The following is an 18,163-nucleotide window of genomic DNA, read 5'->3' on the forward strand; positions in this document are numbered from 1 at the left end:
TCTGCAGGCCACCAGTGGTGCAGGAGCAGAGGAGCACTACTCATCTTTTACTAAAGCAAGTCCCGAGCATAAAGATTTCCACCAATTCTCACTGCCAGAGTTTTTTTTTCCCCAGCCAGTGTTTAGTCTGCATCTGCCCCATCTTCACATAGAATCACAGAATGGTTAGGGTTTGAAAGGACCTTAAGATCATCTAGTTCTAACCTCCTGCCATTGGTAGGGACACCTCACACTAGACCATGTTGCCCAAGGCTCTGTCCAACCTGGCCTTGAACACAGCCAGGGATGGGACATTTACCACTTCTCTGGGCAACCCGTTCCAGCACCTCACCACCCTCACAGTAAAGAACTTCTTCCTTATATCTAATCTAAACTTCCCCTGTTTAAGTTTAAGAGTCCCTCTCTGGCATCCTAGTAGACCCCCTTCAGATATTGGAAGGCTGCTACATCCCATTGCTCCTGTCACTATTGTTGAACTTCATCTCGAATAATCCCCTCCTTGGCACCAACTCCCTGGTTTGAGTACTCTTTCACCTCTCTCTTGTTGGTTAGCTGTGTTATTCTGTAAACTGGCCTTCATTAGTCATGTTTTCCATCTTCATAATAATGTTGCTGCTCCATGAGAATGGAGCAATCCTCTGACAAAGCTCACCCAGAGTAGGATGTGCCAGAGGTCCCACTGCAAATACTTCCCCTGCATTTGCAATGAATATGATCCCAGCTGGGATTTCCATTCAAAGTTGATGGAGGGATTAAGTGTAGGTAGCAGTGGAAGAACAGAAATGACAGCTGAAAAAAGACAGTGTAAAGAAGAAATGGGGGTGAGCGTGAGGAAAAAATGCAGAAAGTAAAAATGAGGATGGGGGATGTCCCTATGAGGTCAGATAATCTTGAAGAAAAGGGAGAATAATTTAAGGAAAATATAGAAAGCAGACACTGCCAAGTTTGTGCCAAGGCGTACAATAAAAATGAGGACAAAGATGGAGGAGGAACATAGTGACAGCATATTGACTTTTAAATTTAATTATGATCTGTTGTTTCTAACAACAAAAAGTGCTACAGATACTTCTGGTACTTGTCTGAAGTGAGAGCTGAACCCTCTCCTGATCTGAAGAGTCTTTCCTTCTTGCTGTTCAGTTGGCAGTTCTGGACCTGACATGGTCCACCTGGAGTCCTGGTCATATTTCAAAGGCAGGTCTCGGAGAGACTACCAGGCACTCAGAAAAAGAAAGAAATACCACTCTTCAAGTGTGCCCTGTAAAAATTACAGCTCTTACATCACAGCAGTCCTTTGACTTCTGGAGAGATTTTGTTCTGCTGATATCTTTGGTTCAATAAAGGCTGCATAAAGATAAGGTTAATAATTACGGTTATGTGTTTATTGTGTGGTTCACTGTGTATACCCAATGGGAGGGAGGAAATCCCTGAGTTTTCATTTCAAATCCAAAGTCGAAAGCACAGGAATTGCATTTGTAATAATATCTTGGGATCTAAGGGCACTTTTATGTAGCCAAGGACGGAAGATAAGGCAGAGTCTTTTCCAAACCTGCTGTTTTAGAAGAAGTCTCTTCCAGTGAGTGGCATCCCAACGCACAGCTCAAAGCTGAGTACCAATGGTAGAAGAGCAACAGCATCAGCTCCTTGCATGGGTTCTGGGTTGTATCAGCTCTGTGTCCTGACACACACACAGAGGTCACTTCTGCTAGTGGTGCACGGCTAATGCCGCTCTGTGGGAGCCATGCCTGTGGCCTTATACTTGAATAGTTCCCAGAATGCCTTTATGGAAGTGCTTCATCCACACTAGGGCTCTCTGATGCAAATGAGAATATTGCTTTGTTATAGACTGGAAGGTTAGGCTGTAGTGTCAGTATGAAGGGTCAGCAGTGGGGCCAGACTCACATCACACATTCCTAGCTCAAGACTGTTGTATTTATTTGTTCATATATTTATTGTTGTCCTTTTTGACAGTGGTGAAAACCTGGTCACTACTGGTTTGTGAAGAAGCAGTGACAGCGGCCAAGGGTCCAGTGCCTGACCACAGCTGAGGAAGGTCCTGCTAAAGCAGCTTACCTCAGCACAAGGAGAGGAGAGGGTTCAATGTACCACCAGATGTTCCTTTGCACTTGGTGGATTGTATTGTGTAGTTCCCTGCTGATGTAAAACAGTACTGAGATTGATGCTCAACCACTGAATTAGGTCTGTCCTGGACATCAGTGCAGAGAAGGGTGTGCTGAGACTCTTGTCACTCTGAGAACAGGAGCTTGGTGATGAGAGAAAGCTTCGGCATGTGTTTGCCACCCTGGGAAGGAGGAGGGGGTCGTCGTTGGTAGTTGAAGGACTGTTTTTTTCACCTTCAGCCACCTTCAGAATTGCAGTATGTGCAACTAAACTCAGAGCAGCAGCTTTCTAACTGTAGGCTGCACTGGAATCTTGTGTTGAGTGAGGGTTTATTTGTCCTCAGCTCTGATTGAGAATTAGTGGTCTCGTTTAGAGGCTTCAGCAAGCTAGAACTGCCTTCTTGGTGGGGAAAGTGCCAGTGCTGTGCAGAGTCAGCAGGAGCGCTTTGAAATGCTAAGAGTCTTCTCTGCTAATTTTTGTTGATCCAGGTCACCTTTTCTAAGTGTAAAGTGAAGGAAATTACTGTGTGCCCCTTCCTTCATCTCCCCATGCAAGTGTCATGTAATCAGCAGAAACGCTAAATCCTCCCTGACATGGGAGAGAAACAGAGGGAAGTGAGAAGGAACCATACGTCCCTCTGCATCTGCACTCTGAAGGCAAAGTTATTTGTGAGCCTTAAGCATATGGGTGGGAGAGCTGCCAAGCCAAAGTTGTTCCCAAGTATCTGTAAACTAAATCTGATTCCTTAAATTCATCCGAGTAAGGAACTTTCACTCTGGCAAAGGCTTGTAAATATTAACAGTACCTGTCACTTTTGGATGCCACTTTCTGTTTTCATAGCAGTGAATTGAAAGCTTTGAAGTCTGGGATGTTTTGTTTAGCTTTGTAGAGGTTGACCTCAAACATTAATCTTTCTGTTCCTTTTAGGATGTATGAAAACAGTCTTTTCTTTTCACATAAAACTTCTTGTAGCAACAGTATTGCCAATGGCCAGAGTTCTGAGATATTCTCAGAGTGTTGAAGCATGTATTGAGGCATGTATACCAAAATAGAGAGAGTTTTTCCTCTCTCGTACTTTCAGTGATTTAGTTTTCTCTTCTAGGAGGAAACATGTATAAACATATACTTAGAATGAAGTGAAAAACATTAATCTAAACAATGCTTACAAAGTGGTTTCTGCATGCATGGTGCTCTCAGAATATATAGTTAGTTTTGCTGGAGTTTTAGTTTACATGTACTTTTCAGTTTCTGCATGATCTCAACAGCATAGCCTCCACCTGTTTGGATTCTCTGTGCTCACTGGCATGGATGTAGGTGGCTGGTACTAACAGTCATGTTTTCCTTATTTTCAAGACAAGTTGCTGGTTGATATAAACCTGTGACTTGGGTTTGCAGGTACAGTTGTGCTGGTCATCATTTGTGCTGGTCTCCAGTTGCTTCTTGCAGGAAGGTGTTATGCTGTTTCTCTTGAAATAAGTCTTAGAAATGAGTTTTAGCAGACCAGTTCTAAACTGCAGTTCAGTACTGCACAGCTTACTCGAGTTGCAACTCATTTATATCTCCAAAGTTAACCTGAACACAGCTGAAACTCCATAGAGGCAGTACTTTTAAGACTCTGCTCATTGAGCTGGATAGTCACTCTTACCTGGTTGATGTTCTTGCTTTGACTTTGTCAATGTGTGAACAGCTTTTTTCTGAGTCTTTGGGCCTGCTGACCTGTCCTAGGGCTGTGGCTGAAGCCAAGGTTCTCTTTGCACTTGAAATTGCAACCCAGCCCTCTTGAGTGATGGAGAGTTATGCTTGAGTATTTTGATTCCTACAGCACTTCCTTCCTTTCCTGCTGCATTCCTAGGGGAACCAAAGTTCTCCTACAGTGAATAGGATGTGAATTCTAGAGCAGTTCAACCTACTGTGTCACTAAGAGGGCTGGGGTTTGACTCCAGCCCTTCCACAACCCCATGTGAACAAGTACAATGTTCACATTGCAGAAACACTCTGGAGCAGACCTGCTCTGTTAAATTTTACCATGGTTCCCATGTTTTTTCTCTTTAACCAAAGTCCACTGAGCAGGTCTTGCCAAGGTGTGTCAGTGTCTCAGCAGTGCTCTGACTGGCTTTACCAGACCAACTGAGGACTGCTTTCATGGTGGAGAGATCCCAATGGACAGCGAGGTGCATTACATGGCTGGCACCTTAGCTGAAGTAAATCCGCACTGGAATCTGCCACGTGGGGGGCCCTACAGTAATAGTGACTTGGTGAGACTGCCTATTCCAGCCACACTGGCTGGCCATTCAGGTTTTTGTAAAATGCTTTAGAAAATTATGCTTGAAGGCATAATGTCAAGAGCTAAAACCCCAATTGCTTTTCACCTCACTGGATAAGTCTTTTACAGCTACATATTCCTAAATGGCTGATCGTTTTTGCTGCCTAACTGAAAATATGGGCTTTATATTTCCAGTTAGATTATCTGAAAATTGGGCCTTTCATCTTCTGAAATGTTTCCAGAAACCCAAATTCAGGCCTGGCTGATAATCTTTCTGGTGCTTTAATATCAACTATTAAAGTAAAGCTGGCTATCAAGAAGCAGTTAATATGGAGAGAAATGGTAATGATACAGCTGAGAAGCTAAACCCCTCATCACCACCAAGTCTTCCTTATTTGTCTTGCAGATGAGAGGATTTGTTCACCACCCTTTATGGAGCTGACAAGTGCCTGTGGAGAAGATACCTTGCAGCTTATAGAGAAGAATGGACTGGCATTCCCATTCAGTATGTACACGGGCTCTTCCTTGTCACTTTTAGTAGGTTCTGAATATTGCACATGCACCCCTCAAGGCATAGCTAACACTGTAGGAGTATGAGTTTCATTGCCAACATGTCAGGGATGTTAAAACCTTGCTGAAACAAACACTCTGAAGTAGTCTGCTTGGAATGTGGAACAAAACCCCTCCCTATCAGCTTTTCCTTTGCCTTTTATTGATGTTCCTTTCTTTAAACACATCACTACTGTAAACATGTGTTCCTGGGAAACGCTAATAGTTCTAACAAAGTTAGCCTCTTGCCCTGAATTTGTGCAAGAATTTTATCCTGCCAGCTGCATTCATTGTTTTTCTTGAGAAAATCACTGCCTTACTGACTGACTGCTTTTCTCACCCACCCCTCCCTTTCCCTGGTCAAGGCTACAAATATAATAAGAAGGTAGAAGAAAGAGTGTAAAAACTTAACACAGATAGCAGGCTCCAAGGGCCCACAGCCTCAAACAGCTGCTATGAACTGTTTGTGCTTTGTAGCAACTTTTATTTTGGGGCTTGTGCTTTAATTCATACCTTTATTTGATTCCTTGCAGTATAAAGTGAGCAGAATCGGTTAGTCGGTGTTTGTTCCCTTGATGCCCCCCCTCTATGATTGCCTGCAAAAAATATGTTGTATCTTAGTTTGGTTCAGCCCATTCAGTTTCCTGCTCTTCCCCAAAAACAGAAAGGCAGGAAAAGAAGTTGGTTTTCGCTGTGTCCCGGTTCCCTTGTTTTCAGGACAGTGGTAGGTGTAAAGTAGCTCCAGCCTCAGGCAAAATCACATACTTCTGAAGATGCCCTCTCAGTATCAGGATGGCAATACAAGTACTGATACTGGCTTCTTAGGTGATCCTTTGCACCTCTCTCCAGTCGGAGTAATGACCTCTGCTTGCACATTAGTTACAGGGAGCACCTGAGAGAGTAGGGCTTGGAGCAAGCTTTGCAGTGATTGAGGACACTGTTCAAGCAGAGACATTCACTGGTATCTCATAAAGTCAATGCCTTGGTCTGGTGAACTCCAGTGTTTGCACATGTGGCTAGGAACAGATTATGAGGGCTTTGTGTGTCCTGTTTCAGTGGTGCATTGGTTTTTTTCTCTTTTTTTATTTATCCAGTTTGTAAAACCAGAGTGGCCCATGGAACCAACTCTCATGAGGTGAGTTAAAAAATTTCTGCAGTGTTATCCCCTGCTTCCAGTCCCCTCAAGGTGGTTTGGTGATTGCTTTCTGATCCTGTAGAAGGCAGAATGAGGGCTATGCCCAAACGACTTCTCTTTCCCCACCTCTCTATCATGTTTAATAACACCATGGAAGTTCTTTTTAGCAGTTTCTAGCTTCTATGACCTAGTTGCTTCTATCTAGCAGTTTGTAGTCTCCAGTCAGCTCTGTCTGCAAGGAATCCTTCCTTTGGTGGGAGGTCACACTCAGTGATGTTTCCACTCCACCATGTTTCTTCTCCAACATGTATGTGGTACAGGCGAGAAGTGGGTTTGTGCTGCAGATGTAGCAGCTGGGTCCTCTTCTTGAGGGGAAGAGAATAGAAAACTCAGGCAGTTTCCAGGCATGTTGAGTTGTAATAATACAGTTGGAACTGTGGGGAGAACAGGGCTGGTAGAACTATCTGCCTTCACTCCTTCCCGTAAGGCAATTGCAGTTAAAATGGTTGTGTATTCCTGGAAGGAGCTCATTCCCCATGAGCCTAGCTTTCTCTAAATTTAGGTGAGTTGAGTCCTGTTTTAATTCTTTTCCATTTGTGCTTCCTGCCTTCCTGCTTACCACAGCTCAGTTTTGAGAATCCAGCCCTTGCTGCTGGCTCTCCTAATGCCTGGCTTCCTTTGTTAACAACGTGGTGGTTGGTCCAGGTTTTCCAGCTGCTCCTGAAACATGCAGTATGTTGCTGCAGTGTCTTTGAGGGCTGAAGGCCATGAAGTAAAATGTAAATCTTAGATGAGCAGAATGGCTATGTCTGAAATCTTGAGTGGCCTTAGCTTGGATCATTTCACAAACTGACAGACAGTCCTGCTAGTTTGCTGAAGCTGCTGCTATAAATTTTTGCTACCATTCCCAAGAATACTTGGGGACTGGATTGTTAATGAATATAAGACTCCAGCTTCCCTGACGATTTTTGTCAGAAGTTCCACTGCAACCTGAAATGCATGAATCTTTCAGTGCTTGTCCAGTGAGGGCTGGAGTTGGTTTCTTCAGTGAATCTTTCTTAGCTCTTTGTTCATACAGTGCAGACATACCTCAGCTTCCTGCCAGAATTCCATTTTCTGAGCAAAAATTAGACTACAGTACAGTTGTAGGCTGCACTTCATCACAGGAACTTAGGACTGGAGCCTAGGAGGACCCCTGGAAAAAAGCCTGAAGTCTTGCGTGGTACTTCACATAGTTAGTAGTAGTAGCCACTTTTGGAGTTGCTGAGTTCTCAGAAGTAATCCAAAAGTGTATTTATCATCAGAGAGGAAATGTAATTGCTATTTTATGGTAAATAATGGCAAGGGAAGCGTTAGCCTATGCTGCCTGGAAGAATTTGTTGCCTGTTTTATTAATGACTCCTTTGGCTTTTGGTATATTGCTTCATTTTCTGTAGAGATATTCCCACTGCAGAGCTGACATTGGAACTAGAACACAGCCTGACCAGAAACTTGCTTTTCTTCATAAGATGACTATTCAGAAAACTCAAGTACTGGCTAACAGGGGCAGCTGAAGGTGCAGGCTTGAGTTTGGGTTTGGTGCCAGCCAGGGCTGTCAGACTGCACATTTTGCAGTGAGAACACAAGTTAGTTAAGCCAAGGTGCTGTTAGTGAGTTGTCTTGTGGTGTCCCACAGTTCTATATAGCCTCTGAACTAGAAGTCACATTGGCCAGGTCAGCACTTGAACCCCAGTTTGTCAGCACCATTTGTTAAACAGAAATAATGCATGAAGGTCATCCTTCCTGGCTGCCATCAGAACATAACTGACATTTGGTAAAGCTGCTCTGAGGCATCACTGGGACCCATAACCTGAAGAAATGTGTCCAGGATGACTTTTTTCTAAGTCTTGAGCAGACAGGAATGAAAAGGCAGAGAATCACTGTGGGTTTTGAGACTGAATTCCTTAAGGACATTGTCAGTAAAAATTCTTGGTGCCAAATGTTTTGTTTTGCCTTCAAAAGAGCTCTGCATTTGTAACGAGGAATGCTATTTGGAAATTATGATATAAAGTATTGTTCCCATGTTACTGCCAGACACAGCAGGTCTGTGCTAAATGACAAAGAGCAAGTGCACCCTGCAAGCAAATTCTTGGAGCTGTATTCATGCATGCTAAAACCCATGAGACATCGCAGTGAACCAGCATAACGCAACACCATGGGAGTTGTATGGGTTGTGTGCTAGTCCTTGGGGCCGTTGGCACAAAGCTTTGCAGAAGAGAGTTTTCACATGGTTTCCAGTAACCTAGGTCAGTTCTGTGACAAGAAGATAAACTCTCTGGGTTTCCATACTTACAAAATAGGATGATAAGTACTTGCTCATCTTACGTCTGTTTGTGGGGATTAATTAACTAATATTTGAAGAGAACAGTATAGGAACAGCACAGGTTTTGGCAATATGATGATGTACATACTATAATGCCAACAGTCTACACAGAAGGAAAAGACAGCAGTGCTTCTTGCCACCAGTGAGAGACAAATGAGGTACAATGTTGCTGTGAATCATCTTGGTAGGTGATTCTGCTGGTTAGAGTAGGTTTCTTGCACAGGTTGTTACCACTCACAAGTTTAGTTTGCACTGTCAGATAGATACCATCTGGTATAATAGAGACAGAGTATCAGCTGCAGGTAGTTATTGAATGCATGCATTGACTTGAACTCAGAAAATGTTAATCTACTGAGTCATTGTGCATGCGTGCAGACAATTATGTGATGTCATGTGGTCTACCAGATAAGGAGGAGTAAGGACAAAAATGTGGTCAGAGTTCTAACTATGAATATGTAGAACCTCCCCTCTCAAAACGAGACCAAGAAAATCTACCCTTCCTGGCCACAGCTGCTGTGCTTGTGGAAGGACCCACCCTGTCACTGAGGTCCCATCAGCTGTTACTTGACATGATGTGCCCAGCCTGGGATGGACTTTGCTCCCAAATGAAAGGAGCCAAACTCCAAGCAGAGAGAAGCTCACTGCTGTCTCCTGACTGAAATCTCAGCAGGGTTTCCCTTCCACCCTGAACACAAGCACTGGCTCTCACTGACATGAAGGATCATGATGATGTGTTGCTCTGTACCCGCAGGGCTCAACCCTTTCTAGGGAAAGAAACACTAAAGAAACAAGAGCTTTGGCAAATATCTGGGCTTCTGGGTCTGACCACGATACTTTGTGCATCTCTTAAAGTATTTTCATTGCCTGTGCCAGAATGGTGCTTGCTGTGGTTCTTCATTGGAGCCACGGCAGCATCCATACTCCAACAACAAACCTGCAAAATGGGGCACTGTGGTTATGATAATTATATATATGCATGTAAGCATGGTAGTGGAGGGATCAATGGAAAGAACAGTGTAACATGTGCTGGAGATATGCTGGTTCGTCAAAGTATTCTATGCACCAATCAGCATCACTTCCATGCTGTTTGAGGCAGCTGTTCATCACTCAGCCCCTATAAACACCTTCCTTTTTGGCATATATGTTCCAGTGCCTTCGAGAGGACTATCCATTTGGAGTAATGGGGTGAAACCAAGCCAGGAATATCATTAGACCAGCATTTGTTACCAGTAAGAAATACTGGAGTCTGAAAAACAGTCTCTGAAGATGTGGGTGAAACCCTGGTACTTAGGCCATTGCAACTGGACTGAACCAGACCACGGGAAATAGAGCTGTGGGGAAGAACTTGTAGTTAGTACACAGAGCTGTTCCTTCTGTTGTTCTCATGATACACTCTTGTATTCAATACAAACTTTGTTTGTGTTGATCAGATGTTTCACCCTTTTGTTGTACCTGCAGTTGCAGTAGCTTCCCAACTAAAAGTAGCAAATGAAATTGCAAAGAGCTGAGAAGAAAATGTTGATTGAAAATGAAAACTTATGGAGAGTTGTGTGTCAGTGAAATGAAATGCAATGAAATAGGACTAGCTGCTGAGAAGGAATTCACACGTGGTCAGTATATATCCACCTGTAGATGTTCCCCTTCACTGCTAGTCATATAGTGGGTAAGCATGAAATTATTGAAAGACTTGTGCACAGCTGTGTGTGCATGTTTCCAGATGGCGATCATCTTCAACCAGGAGGGCCTGAAAGCTGTTCACCCCCCTTGCGTCATTCAGAGCTTCATCAATCACAACGCTGTGCTGTATAAAGTCTTCGTGGTTGGGGAATCCTACACAGTGGTGAAAAGACCATCTTTAAAGAACTTCTCTGCAGGAATCTCAGGTACGTTGTGCCCATTTAAAAGGAAATGTCAGTTCCTGGAGCATTGGCAGCAAACAGCTCAGAAGTATCTTTGAAAAGGCTGCTGACATGAAGGCAGCTGGTCCTTGCATACCATGGTTCCTCTTCTGTATTATTTCAATAGGAAGGGAGGGAGATAACTCATCTGCTCTGGAATACATAGGAATGACATTCGTATAGTAAATATTTATGCAATGGTAACCTGAGTCTTACCTGTTAGAAATAGTGTTTTATGTCATGTAGAAAGGGGGAGAGGGAGAGAAATTCTCTCATTTTACAGTAAGTTTATGTGTCATTTGTTCCGGAGTTTGTTTATAAATGTGCTTTGGAGAGAATTTCCTGGATTCCATCGTTTCAGAACTTCCTCTCCCTATTTTTACCCTGATTATGCATGTGTGTTTAAATTAAAGATCACTTGTGCTTTCCCCTGAATGAGCCTCTTTGTACATGGGAGGCCCAGTATTGTAAACCATGGTGGGAAGTGTCCTTTGGTTTGTAGATACCAGCTATGCTGGATGGAAGGATGAATGGACTTGTAAGTGAGGACAGTGATCCTCCTAAATGTCGCTAGAAAGCAACTTGAAGGGTTTTCATTAAAGATTGCTTAAATCTCCTTTATGAGAAAAAAGCTCCCTTTGAGAGAACTGCATTCTGTGGTCCAGCAGAAGCAAAAAGGAATTAGCAGTGCATGGATGGGAACATGATCTGCTCACAACTAGACAAATCCAGGAGGTGGGGATGGGAGGGGAGAAGGTATTGAACTAAAGGAGATAAATGAACACACGCCAGTTTCTTGTCACTTTTCTTAGCTGTTTCCGCTGATGTTAGTATGTCCGCATACGTTCACCATTGTGATCTGCACACGGATACGTGTTTTGTTAGTATATGTATAGTAGGATCCTGGTAAAAGTCTTCGTAGGCATGTATACCTGTATTTATTTTTAGGTCTGCTCTACGTCCTGACCAAATGAAGTAGGTCAGAATCTGTGTAAACAATTATGACAGTTGGTCTATACTTTTGCTGGAAGTGAACATTTTAAGGCATCTTTCTAAAAATGCCTTGGCTAATGTCTCATCTGTTAGTGTAAGACTTGAAAGTTGTCTGGAAGCCCACATAAAAATGAGTTTTGTGGGCAGATTAGGGTAAGTGTCTGGCTTTTTTTACCCTGATCAGGAGAATTTAAGGGGGCTGTGCTACAGGCACCTGACTAGGCAGATCTGACAGTTAAGCAGATCTGGCAGCTGTGAGGTACTCCAGGAGCTGACAGTACAGGGCCTTTCTAAATGGGAGGAAAGGCAAGAATATTATATGCTGGTGTCAGACTGCAGAGTAGATTAGGGTTTGCTTGTCACAGCTTCCCCATCTTTATCAAATGTGGTCCTATGGCTGCTCTTAAGTGTTCACTCAGAGAGATCAACATGGCAGAAATACTCTATTGCTGGTGCCACCTGAGCGCTGAGACTTTGGTCCGGGTATTCCCATGCGGGTTGTTTGTACAATGCTGACAGTCTGCTGTGGTAGCAATTCCAAGGGGAGATGTGCAGTGGATTTCTCCCCACCAGTAAAACCGCCAGCACATAGCAAGTGGGTTGGGAGGTGCTGGTATGATTCTCCCAGTACTTTCGTGGCTTCAGTCACCTCAGGATGTGTCCCACATTCCTGTGAAGCCTTCAAAAGGAGGGAAGGTCCTGACCGTGAAATTTACCACTTTCCTCCATGGTGACAGTGCCCTACCCAGGTTCACAGGGATCAGTGTACCCTAGGTGCTATCGATCTACCGCCTGCAGTGAATGCAGCTTCTCCCTTCTGTCACATGCTTTCCCATTGGAACTTTCACTTTGAGTATAGCAAATTAGTAGAAATTAACTTAATTATCTTACTGAACTTAGTTAATCGGCTCTGGTGAAGGAAAGGAAACCGGTTCCTGTTTAGCCCCGTGCAGTTCTGTTTATCTGTGGTCCAAGGTCCAAAAACCGTGGGTGACTGCTGCCTGTGCGGGCAGCTAAGTGCCAACAGGCAGGAGAGGCCCTGGGAGGGGTGGGTGGTGGGCACTGCACGCTGGGGATCAAGGCCGGATTCCCGAGGCTGCAGTGCCATCTACTGTTCCTTGCACTAATCTTGTGGAAAGTAAAATTTGGTTTATTATTTACAACCTGCTTTTAATTCCAGACAGAGAATCAATATTTTTCAACAGCCACAATGTTTCAAAACCGGAATCCTCATCTGTCTTAACAGCAGTAAGTACACTTAGTCTTTTTTCCTCTAGCGCAGCTGTAAAACTAGATATCTAGTCCTTTCTTATCGAAGCATTAGCAGCTAGTGACTCTCCTTCACAAGTTGTCTGCTTCTGTGTTGCAGGCTGAGGTCTGTTTGGTACCACGAACCAGCATGACTGTGTCCCCCTCTGGTTTTCCTTACCGAGCTCCGGTGAGGAAGCACTGATTCAGGAGGGCTGTGCTGCTTGCCAGACCTAAACTCCCTAAAGCTAATCTAGGCAAGGGGAATGAGGAGGTTCTGAATGCAAACACCTGGCCTTTTCCTGTCCAGAGAGCTTAATAAGCATGAATCATCCTTCTAGGACTCAGTTCTGTGAGGAAAGACAAATGGTGAAAATTCAAGCAGAGAAATTGCATTGGGCAGGGCCACAAAGGGCCATTAGCTGTCTGTGGTGTGAGCACGGCCAAGCTGTGACCACAGGACCATTTCTGGATGTCTTCCGAGTCCAGCAGTGCCAGCATGCTGCACAGTTTCACACTTGCATTGCCAGTCCTTTCAATAAGCTTTGCACGTATGAATCCTAACAAGTTCTTGGGCACTCAACTTCTGAGAAAGTGACTTTACAGGACTGGGTCCTTCCCATATCTGAGTCTCCAGATTCTTTTCTGTTTCACAAGCTCTACTTGGGGAGTAGTTCCATAGTTGGCAATGATTAAATTTTGTGTACAACAGTGATAGGCATGCAAAATATTAAAACTGTAATTGTGCTAGTCATAAATCCCTTTATGGCTAAATTTACTTTCAAACTTAGAGTATATGCTCTGTGATTTACCTGCCATCTCTCTCATACGCATACATATTCCATGCATGCTTCTGTAGGCATAACAGCATACTTTGGCTGCTTAACATGTTTAAAAAGTAAAGAAAGGCACATCTATCAATCAGAAGTGACCTGAGTTACTCATTGTAATAAATGTTTATGGAATAATTTATACATGAAAACCCACATAAAAGATATGCCCTTTGAATTAGCCTCTGCCCTGAAGATACCAGCTGAGTTGAATTATATGTCTCAGATTAAACTTAGCAGCAGGAGTCTGTTTTATCAGCCCTTTAACATAGGCCATATTCTGCATTCAAATAACAGAATGATATGCAGGATATTTGCAGCACAGGGTTAAACACACCAGATGTATTTGGTTTTTTAAGTTTTAGATCTAGTACTTAAAATATTCTGAGTCTTCATTCCTACACTGCTCTATCTCTCAAGAACTGCACCAGAATGAAGAGCAAGAACTAGGTATTTTAGAGCAAGTGAACTTCCAATATGGGAAGGATTCTGAGTTATGAAAGCAGTTTCTGTTTGGTGTATTTCTCTGTTTCATGCCACTGGTTCTCTGCAATTAGATTTGGTGGATATGCACCTGGAAACCTCTGAAAATCAATCTTTCCACAAAAGACTGTTTCAGAGTCCCTCAATAATGTGTCTTTTTCCACTCACTATAGCTGGATAAAATCGAAGGAGTATTTGAGCGGCCAAATGACGACGTCATCCGGGAAATCTCGAAGGCGCTGCGGCAAGCTCTGGGAGTTTCTCTCTTTGGAATTGATATCATCATTAACAATCAGACTGGGCAGCATGCGGTCATTGATATAAATGCATTCCCAGGTGAGAAAGGCTTTTCCACTCATGCTCTGTGGAAACTGTATTGTGTGTACTTAGTGCGGAGTTTTACTGCTGGTGTCTCACATCATTGCTTCCCAGGCGGGGGACAGGAAAGCAGCAGCCAAATTGTTCTCAGATAAGATGCTGTTCGATTTGGGAAGGGCAGAATCCTAATCTAGATATGGAACGTGCTACTGAAATATCAGCTTTTAGGAGATACGGTCAAATTTTAGTGGCCAGCTGTAACATGGTTGTCATGCCCTTCCTTGCAAAGGGATGCCCAGGAACTGAAGTGTGAGATTGTGTGCTGACACCTGGCCTTTCTGGACCTGTCCCTCATTCTGAAGAGGAAAAGAAGAAATTCTATTTTAGGAGAGCCTTTCAAGATTTCTTTTTTCCAGACTCTGTGCCATTAAAAGTGTTGAGGGGGTGGAAACAGCAAACTGTTCTCTTGAAAATCTCTTCCTGTGCAAATTGACTCCCCACAAAAAGACATTTATGCACAAAGCAATACCACCAGAAATGTGACGATAATGAGAAAATTGTAGGGGCACGGAAGTTGCTGTAAAGAGTTGGATATTCTCACAGGTTCTCGTAAGTGCATCCTGGAGTAAAACAATAGAATAGAGCATGTGAAAACAGGTAAATTTGTCCTCCACCTTTTTTAGTGCAACATATGTCTTGGAAACAGCTAAACAAGCTCCTTGACCGCTGGAATTGTTAAAAGGAGTTGTAAGTGTATATAAGGGGAGACAATAATGCTCGTCACTCGTGCTGAATATAAGTAGCCTAACATGGTAAAAGAATACATCATCTCATTTGATGCTGTTTTGCATGGGGTTTTTCAATTTGAGAATCTCCTCTCATTACCTGAATAGTGATGCTTGTTTCCAGAGATGTATACAGGTCGCTACATAGTTTATTTAACCTGTCATTTGAAGACTGAGTTTTCAATATGGCTGTAGTATCTTTACATCCAGAGATCTTGCCCTGAGCTCCAGTTGTTTTAATCTTTCAGTTCAGGTCCTCATTCCCACTGCTGCCCCGTAGTGTCTTGCCTGTCTATCTCCACAGTGACTGGCTCCCTTTTAAAACTCCAGCCCTGCTATTCTCAGGTCGCTTTGCAGCTTGGTTCTGCCATACGGTGTTGATGCAATCTGCAGGCCTATGAAAACAGTCTTCTGCCAAAGGCAGTGAAACAACCTAAACTGGGTGTCAGATGGTACCATATCAGCTTTATGAACGGGTTTATATTTCAGACAGTGGGTCTTGGAAGTCAGTCATACAGGACATTCTTTTGCAATCCTGCATCCTGCATTTTGGAAAGTATCATTTTGGATTTGGTACTTTGCACAGACTGCTGAAATTCCCCTTTTCTTGAAATGCTGAAAAGTCCAGATTGGGGAACAACTAGTGGCAAACTAACTAGTTAAAGAGGAGTATGTCTTCATGATGTGGCAGAAGTTTGCAGAACTGCCTTCAACCTCATGCTCTGTTGTACTTCTACCCTAAAGCAATAGTTTTTGATACTCAGCCCAAATCCTGTGTTTCAGTCTGTGCAGTAATTGGTCTTTGAAGAGACATTGAATTAATAGTGGTTTAGTCCTTGCAGGAGGCTTGAGAGCACAGGGAAGCTTCTTATGCACAGGTCTACATTGTGCTTGTTTGCAGATGCATTGCCAAGTGGACGTCCTTCCTATCCATGCTCAGCCAGAGGACTCTGGAGACTGTTTTCAGCATAGCAAAATTCAGGCCCCTTGTAGACAGGCATTTCCAAAATAGTTTCAGTGGGCAGTGCTAGGATGGTACTGGAGCACGATTCATGCAACTTGTGCTTTGAGGCATGCAGAACTTCTATCCTCCCACTGATGCCTTGTGTGACATGAATCCAGAGATGATTGCCAGTAGTTTCTGAAGGTGTAATTTAATCTGCCCTTCTTGATTTTGTTCTCATCACAGCACAGTGATGGCCCAAAATTGCCTTTTTTGAGAGGCCTGCAGCAGCAGCCAGTGAACAGAGTGAGGTAATATGCACAGAGTTAGCAGCCTTCCCCAGCATCCTGTGGCTCGAGAGTTGAGACACCATGGTTCTCTTCCTCCCTTCTTCGAATTTGTTTTTTAGAAGTGTGTTAAGTTTCTTCTGAGTGACCAGGCAGAATTACTTGGCTCTTTCTACCCAATGTGCAGAGGGCTTGCACAGAGGAAGCCTGCCTGAAACATATAGCTTCCTCACACTGTAACATCTGCTGATTTCAGGGCTAAATAACTGGCCATCTCATTCCCATTAAATATTAAAAGTAACTTCTTTTTAGGTTTGCCAGGTGCCCTCAAACAAGGCTGGTTTGTTTTCGGTGAGCAGACATGAAACACTCTAGGGTACTAGGGATCTCCTCTCTGAATATTAAAGCTGTTACTATGGAGATGGCTTATTCCCAGGGTGTTTGAAGCACTCTGAGTAGATTTGAAGGCTAATCCCCTGGCTTTTACATAAGCAAGAAAGCGTAACAAGCACCTCCGTCAAAGAGGTGGAGATCTTGTTCTGGCTCCCATGACCGGCTGTGAGAGTCCTAGTTGCCCCCTGCAGACCAGTGGATTATCGTGTGGGGCAGTGGGAAACTTGATGTTTTGAAATGGCTGGTTGTTTGTTGAATCTGTTTAAGGGCCTTTGAGAAAGGAAGACTAGGAGCAGTTGTCTCACATTGCTAGTGTTTTGTGTGACCTGTTAAGTATCTAGGAGAACTGTGACCATGTGCATTAAAATCCAAAGCAATGTAGCAGCCTAAGTAAGAGTTAATTGCTTAATGTATGGGTTATAAATACGCCATAAAATCACCACATTTATCTTAAGGCGAAATTATCCTCTTACCTTAAGTTTTTCAGGAAGTTGGGTTTTTGTAGCCTAAGAAAGTTGGTCTTTACAAGGGAATGGAGATTAAAATTGAATGATTTATGGATCTGAGGGACTCTTCTGCTATGCGATCGCATCCCTAAAAGTGTTTTAAAATGTGCATTTACTTTGTGGTCTCTGGTTCTGCTCATGTGCTGCTGTGTGAATGTGTGCTATTCACATGGGGCTTCTAAACTGTTATTTATTGCTTCAGTCTCCTGTATTACTACCACGTCACCTTCAGAATACTTTTATAGACATTTTAAAACAATCAGCTTATCCCATTAAATACACTGAATGTCATATGTCACTTCTAAATACTGAATCAAATTGATAACAGTTTTAGGTAATGCAGTAGCAGTTAAGATCCGTTTCAAGACATTGTGCCAATATCTTGCATGTCTGTTTCAATTACAAAATGAATTCAATAATAAAACTGTGGCTGTACCCGAGCATTTAAAATAGAGCCAGAAGTTCTGTACGCCTACTGCCACCCTTTGTGTCACCAAAAATGTCACATCTCCTGGTATTTGAGCAACTTTTTAACCAGGAAACTTGTTGTTAAATTCTGCATTGCAAATTGTCTGGAGTCACTTAACAGAACATGCAGAAAGGTGGTTTCAGTACTGAAATAAAAGATTGATGTTTGAATCAAATACTGTATCACTTGTATATGTTTGCTGTCCCTTGAGTGTTTTTTCAGACGTTGCTCATAGCAGGAACATGTTTTAGGTGCCAAGTTAGGTTAGATTAGACGTGCATCACATTGCTGCTTGCACAGTGGGAAGGTCCCTTTTCTGTAGGGTATAAAGCCAGCCACGCTGGCCTCTGAGGTTCCCTAACTGAGAGCATTGCTGGGCAAATTCTAGAGAGGGTCCAGACCCTCAAGGAAACTCTGCATTAGAGCTACATTCCGTACTAAAACTGGAAACAGAACAGAAAGGATCAATGTTATACCACAGAGTTTGTAACTTAGGGAAAAACCTGGACTTGGCAACAAGTGATAAAATATACCTAAAATTATGTATACACATATATACTTGGGAGGAAAAAGAAACAGGAAA

At 43.1% G+C, this 18,163-nt stretch overlaps 1 protein-coding gene and 1 long non-coding RNA gene across 6 annotated transcripts in view; both read left to right on the forward strand.

Annotated features, from left to right (window-relative positions):
• Positions 1-18,163, forward strand: part of ITPK1 (inositol-tetrakisphosphate 1-kinase) — a 143,754-nt gene that overhangs the window by 119,814 nt on the left and 5,777 nt on the right. For 3 of the 5 annotated variants that reach the window (XM_030483511.1, XM_030483512.1, XM_030483514.2), the window contains 5 exons: positions 4,788-4,886; positions 6,025-6,065; positions 10,145-10,310; positions 12,499-12,566; positions 14,053-14,215. In XM_030483511.1, coding sequence (XP_030339371.1) covers positions 4,788-4,886; positions 6,025-6,065; positions 10,145-10,310; positions 12,499-12,566; positions 14,053-14,215 — 537 coding nt within the window. Of the gene's footprint in view, positions 1-4,787; positions 4,887-6,024; positions 6,066-10,144; positions 10,311-12,498; positions 12,567-12,687; positions 12,757-14,052; positions 14,216-14,613; positions 17,617-18,163 lie in introns of those variants that run through there. The other 2 variants (XM_030483513.2, XM_030483510.2) reach the window with 2 other exon arrangements.
• On the forward strand, positions 6,072-10,041 carry LOC115606894. Its single transcript, XR_003991045.1, has 2 exons — positions 6,072-9,777; positions 9,886-10,041. It is a non-coding gene; the product is annotated as an uncharacterized LOC115606894 (long non-coding RNA).

The sequence above is a fragment of the Strigops habroptila genome, chromosome 4 (genome assembly GCF_004027225.2).
Source record: "Strigops habroptila isolate Jane chromosome 4, bStrHab1.2.pri, whole genome shotgun sequence".
Taxonomy (NCBI): domain Eukaryota; kingdom Metazoa; phylum Chordata; class Aves; order Psittaciformes; family Psittacidae; genus Strigops; species Strigops habroptila.